Source organism: Ambystoma mexicanum, chromosome 9 (assembly GCF_040938575.1).
Source record: "Ambystoma mexicanum isolate Mex_15411 chromosome 9, UKY_AmexF1_1, whole genome shotgun sequence".
NCBI lineage: Eukaryota > Metazoa > Chordata > Amphibia > Caudata > Ambystomatidae > Ambystoma > Ambystoma mexicanum.
The window spans coordinates 1,499,544,889-1,499,550,888 of record NC_090931.1 but is presented as its reverse complement, the minus strand read 5'-3'; the positions used below and the strand labels follow the sequence as shown (position 1 = coordinate 1,499,550,888).

General features: G+C 46.6%; 1 protein-coding gene across 1 annotated transcript in view; it reads right to left on the bottom strand.

Moving 5' to 3' along the window:
* Positions 1 to 301: 301 nt before the first annotated feature.
* LOC138489316 (zinc finger protein 420-like) overlaps positions 302 to 6,000 on the bottom strand; it is a 147,844-nt gene continuing 142,145 nt past the window's right edge. The window contains exon 2 of the mRNA XM_069617014.1: positions 302 to 4,582. Within this exon, the coding sequence (XP_069473115.1) occupies positions 2,109 to 4,574 (2,466 nt within the window). The 5' untranslated portion in view covers positions 4,575 to 4,582 and the 3' untranslated portion in view covers positions 302 to 2,108. The remainder of the gene's footprint in view (positions 4,583 to 6,000) is intronic.

The following is a 6,000-nucleotide window of genomic DNA, read 5'->3' as shown; positions in this document are numbered from 1 at the left end:
GGTCCTGCACAGCCCGGGGGAAGGTAAGGAGAGGGGAGGACTGGGCTTGATGTTTTTCCCCTCTCCTCCTGTTTTGGCCATCTTGATTCGACTTGGCAGTATGGGCTAGCCTTCCCTTTTGTTGTGAGGCCTCTCTGCTTCTTGTTGTGGGGTGACAGTGGCAGAGAGTCTTTGGGAGTGCGGGGGCTCTGTTCTGTCGCAGGTGAAAGGAAGCGCCCCCAATTTCAGCACGATCCTCCCCGCAATGAGAGACAATAAGGGACTCTCCCGTAGTGGGAATAAGACCAAGACAGAGTGCGGGTGAGCGTAAGTGGGAGTTTATCCAAGGATAAGGCATGCAAAGAACTCTGCAACCTACGAGAGCGCTCTGTCTGACAATAGCAAAGACAGGCGTATTTCTAATACAGAAAACGTCATTAACACCTAAACACTATAGGGGGCACAAGTTAATTGGGATTGGGTATCGTCGACTAACTATAGGTGTTGCTGCAGCATGGTTGGTCTTGGCAAGACGACGTCACTGGTCAGCCTCGTGGGTTGGGTTGGGCCTGGCAGGCCGGCTTGAGGTCATCCGTGCGGTGTTGGTGCGCTGGGGCAGCCTGTGACAATGATGAATACCTTTCCTGTCTTAGTTGCCCTAGGCCATGCACACTGCAGTTATTCAGAAAATGACATTTACGTTCACTAATAAATTGTTCCGTAGCTTATCTTATAAAATAAACGCAACACATGAGGAATGCACCTCGTGAGAGGTCTGGTGGTTGTTGGTTGGGGTGAGATTTACCTGAGTCTTATTGACCGGTATTTTAGGTCACGGGACGGGGCTCTGGGACCTGGGCCGAGTGATACATGTCTGTCTGCTGCGTTAGAAGTTATTATATAGATGGGTCTCTGTGTCTTGTCCCAATGATGGGGGTCGTCCTTACACGGGGTCAGGATTCTTGGGGGGGTTCGTGGGGATTTATGAGAGGGTGCTGGTAGATCAGTGGGTTCATCCGTGGGTTTATTACCGTGCTGTAAATAACACAGGTGGCGGGCTGTGGCCTTGGTTGCGGCGCCGGGGCCTCTGACTCTCTGAAGTAACGCCAGCTTGGTTGGGGGAGGTGAGGGAGCGCAGCACAAGTCTTAGCTTTTTTATCTGGCAGGCTTGGTGGGGTGGGAGAGGGAATGACCTTGCATATACTCACAAAGGTATTTTCCTCGTGCGTTGCTGATCAGTGAATGCAGAAGTTTTATACTGTTCTGCCTCATTTTAACGTTATTCAGACACACATATATATATATATATATTTCATTTTCGCTACACATTTCTTTAATACAGTCGGTTCCAGTACCTTTTCATTACCTAACATTATGTTCACTACATTGTGTGCGTATTGTATGTACATTAGACGTTATACGAGGGATATCTAGGTTATGGCCTACAGAGATTGATGCCCGCCGCTTTGGGTGATTCAAAACATATATGAGTTCAAGTTTCTACATACTATTGAAAAACACTTTTACACATAGAGGTTACACGTTTGGTCAACATCTTTCTCCGTGGTTATAGCAGCATTAGTCCAGACCTGGAGGGATATCATATAACGTTACATTTTTATGGTTCGTTCACATTTTAAACAGAGGTAGTTCATTAACACCAATACTTGAACTATTTTCTACCTTCTTCAGATAGTGATGCTTCAGCTTTTTTCCCCGTTGCCCCGGCCTTGCGGTCTGGGTCATATGGGGTGCAATATTACATTGTTACTAATATAATGTTGCCGTGTTGGCATCTCGGGTTTAGCTCATCTCCGACTTTCTCATGGGAACGCGCTCGCAGCGGATCTGCCAGGGCTGCTGAGGCGGCAGAGATGCATGAAAGGCCCTCCAAAGGTGGGGGCCTCGTTACAGTGTGCTGAACTCACACCATGTTTGCTGTGCACGATGGCGTCTAGGCCTAACTTAAGTTTCGGTAAATGCAAAGACAGGGTGCGTGTGGGCAATGTCGTCGGCGGGTGAACCCCCCTCCACCTGGGCCCGGGTGGCATGAGGGTGCTCCCACCGAGCCATGGTCCTCACCTGGGGAGGGAGCTGTAGGTGAGGAGGGCCTCGTGGCCATTCCTCCCCTACATTTCCCCCCTTTCGTTACTTAAAGTAACGAATTTCTTTAGCTCTTCTAATCTTCTACATTCTTGTTCTTCTAACACTGCACCATCCCATGCAGGAGTTCCTTTTATAGGCATCCATGCTCTGCACACCCCCCTTAAGCTCTCACCTCTCCTAGCATACTCGTCTGGTGTACATGTCAAATATATACAGTCGCCGGTCTCTTCCAGATCTACCCAGACCTCCTCATACCATTCCAGTTCTACGTCTCGTGGTTCTTTAATCGTGGTGTGCCATAGCTTATCTACTATGTACTTGTCACGGCACATAGGCACTAACTGGTACCTGGGGGTGTTTTCTGTTCCTGTCTGCACGTGTACTTCTTGTGTTGCTTTAATTGTACCACCGGAGTTGCCCATTGTCACCATCATCATTGCACCGTTAGGGACTGCATTAGCACAACATCGGAGGCCCACCTGGCACAGGCAGAACATCACAAGGATGATCACCACTATTGGTATCAGGAACTTCATTGTCACTCCAAGCCATGAGGGAACCCAGGAGAAGATATTGTCGAACCACGAGCTATCCTCAGCTCCACCTTCCATTTTCATCTTCTCGCCCAGGTTATGTACTGCTTCAATGACGTGGGACAGGGACCCATTTTCTGCGTCTTCAGAAGGTACGAACGTGCAGCACGCACTTCCTATTTTTCGGCAAACACCTCCATCGATAGCTGTCAACAGGTCTAGAACATACCTGTTCTGCATGGTCATTAGTCGCAGAGCTCGTAGTTCCACCTTTATTATGTTGAACCCTTCTTCAGTGTCATTGGCCAACTGGATCAGTTCCCACCGTGTGATCTGGAGCCATTTTGCATTTGCTCTTGCTTGGACACTGGACACTAGTGAAGCAAAGAATGTTTCCACGGAGCTGAACAGGCGATACTTGTCTGGGATCTGTGCCAATAAATCAGATGATGCTTGTGATATGTAGTTCGAGGCTCGCTTGTTTCTTGAGAGCTCTTCTTCCTTCCCCCCGGAGGACAGGACATAAAGGTGCGCTTGTGTAGTTGGAGAAGCTGCATTCTGGTTCAAGCCTCCTTTCATCATGTTACTTCTGTCAATATGGCTTTCTGGAATCACCATTAGTGTCGAGTGCAAGGTGGCCATTGAGCAGCTACCACTCCATGATTGGGGAAGGTGCAGGTACGCCTGGTTTCCGCATACCCAGTAGGTGTCCATTAATGCTGCTGTCCCTTTTTTCATATCCGGGATGGTGAGAGTTTTGTTACAGTTCGTGTTCGTTCCCATTGCCATTTTTCCTTCTCCCTTGAAACATAGTTCGTTTTGTATTTCACTTTGTAGCTTGAAGGGTTTCTCCATCGCTGTTACCCATGTTAGTTTAGGGATGTGTTCTTTCCATATTGGCAAGCACGTTCTTTCCATCCACCGCAACTTGTCCGGTTGGACACCTTTCAGCGCTTCTGCCTTGCACAGCACTTCTTCGTCTTTCCATTTGTTTTCGGAAAACAGTGTCCCTTGTATTGCAAAGAAAGGTTCTTTAAGGCAGATCACTCCAGACGCTTGCGAATAGCACGTTTTGTTGTTCTGTACCATTCTGAAAGAGACATCGTGTGCTTGGAAAGTGTTCTTTATTCTACACAGCGTGAGATGAAGGAGACATTGGGCATCCACAATGGGCAATTCTCGTGGCAACAATACTTTAGGTGTGCCTGATGCATGGGGGATAAGTGAGCAGACATAACAGCTCTCATTGGTTGTTTGTTTAGCTGTTGTGCTCATATCTGCATACCATTTATTTGCTTGGTGAGGGTGTCGTGGGTCTTCCATTTTGTCTAACCCTAGCCCATAATACTCATCATACCCTTTTCCACCAGTCTCTCTTCTCCGCCTACTTTTCTCCCTTCTTCTGTACCTTCTCGTTATAGGAGGTGAAGAACCAGGCCCCCCTTCCTCCCTCCCACCCCCCTTTTCTAATTCTTCATATAGGGGCGTGTGGTCTGCCATCATAATCACTTTTCCATCCTCATTAATAAACAAGAGATCGTTGTTTGAAATTGGGGCGGGAGGGATCGTGTGGTTGTTGTATGTTCCAGGTTGGGACATTGTGTCATTATCTACATTTTTGGTTCTCCATTGTGAGAGGACAGCAGTGGGTGGTGTAGTATAGTATCCCCACACAAAGTGTGCTCCATCCCAGATCAAGAAATCACCTTCTTTGATACCTACAGTCGGAATTGTTTTCGTTCCAGGAGCAAGGGTGGTGTTGTTCCCCCCTCCCCCCTCGTTCATCTCGGTAGAGATGAACGCTATAATCCAGTGTAACACCAGACAAAACATTGAGATGAAGAACACGATAGCACACATTGATAAACCACATTCAAATGAATATGTTAATCTAGCCACTAACATTTCTCTAAATCTAACATATCTATTAGTTGCAGGCTGCCCATTCGATGCCATGATAAATCCTGTTTGAGACACAAAAGTTCATTAAATACAAACATGTAAGCATTTCCACATTGTAACGTTTCGGTGATAAAATATAGGGTTGGGTGAGGAAGGGGGTTTGTTGACAGACAAGGTAGCTTTCAGTCAATATTATTTGTAACTTACTATATATATATATAAATAATAAAAAAAAACATGACATTTTTAAAAACAACAATAATAAAAACATCTTAAATAGTACAGGAAGGAAAAAAAAAGAACCCCACGCAAAACTTTCAAAAATTGTAAAAAGAAAATTTACATATACATGTGTACATGTTTTAGTCCAGGACATTTGTTGCGCGCTAATTGTGTTCACTGTTCATCTCATGAAGCACACAAAATTCAAATCATTCATTCCGCACAACTTCATCGTCCGCTGTTGCCTGTGCCTCATCCTGCACCTCACTCTCCGCGGCGCTGTAAGCTTTACGTACATCTGTCAAATGCACCCAATATCGCAGGCCCTTAACCTTTACTGCTGTAGGCGTGCAAAACACTACCTCATAGGGGCCATGGAAGCGTGGTGCGTTCCACCTCCGCACAAAACTTCTAACATATATAAGGTCCCCAGGCATTAGCTGTAGTGGTTTTTCAGGCAAACCGTTTGGTTCAGTCGCATTCCCCTCCTCTCTTGTCGAGGGGGGGGCTAGTTGCTTTGAAATTACGCGCGCTGCCCGTGTCAATTTTCGCAGGTATTCTGTGAACTCCTCCCCCAATATGGCTGCGCTTCTGTGTGCATCAGAACGCTCACGGAGAGGCGAATGCGCTGTGTGCATTCTTCTTCCCGTGACGATCTCGTGCGGGGACAAATGGTGATCCTTACTTGGCTGGTTTCGTAGCTCAAACAAGGCCAAAGGCAGGCAGTACATCCAAGTCTTTTTAAGGGAAAAACAAAGTTTTGATAATCTGCTTTTTAACAGGCCGTTTATCTTTTCTACGACGCCATTACTTTGAGGATGATAAATCGAACATAATTTGTGCTTTATTCCCAATAATGTAGTCACTTCTTTAAAGAGTTCATTAACAAAATGCGTCCCGTTATCTGAGCGAATAACGTCGCAAATTCCCCAGCGCGGAAACACTTCCCGCACTAGGAACTTCGCGGCGCCCTTCGCGTCAGGGCGGGCACAAGGGCCTGCCTCCACCCACCTCGAAAATGGACATACAACCACAATCATGTATCGAGCCCCGTTACACCTTTCTCCCATGTCTACATAATCAATGTGGAGCTCTCTGAATGGGCCACTTGGTTTTGGTATTGTACCCCTTAGTGTACGCAATGTCATACCTGAGTTGTAAATTTGACATGTCGTGCATTCTAGAGCTAACCTTGTGACGTGTTCCTGGAGGCAAGGTGTAAACCAATCTTCTTGTATCTCTGCCATTATGTGTTTCT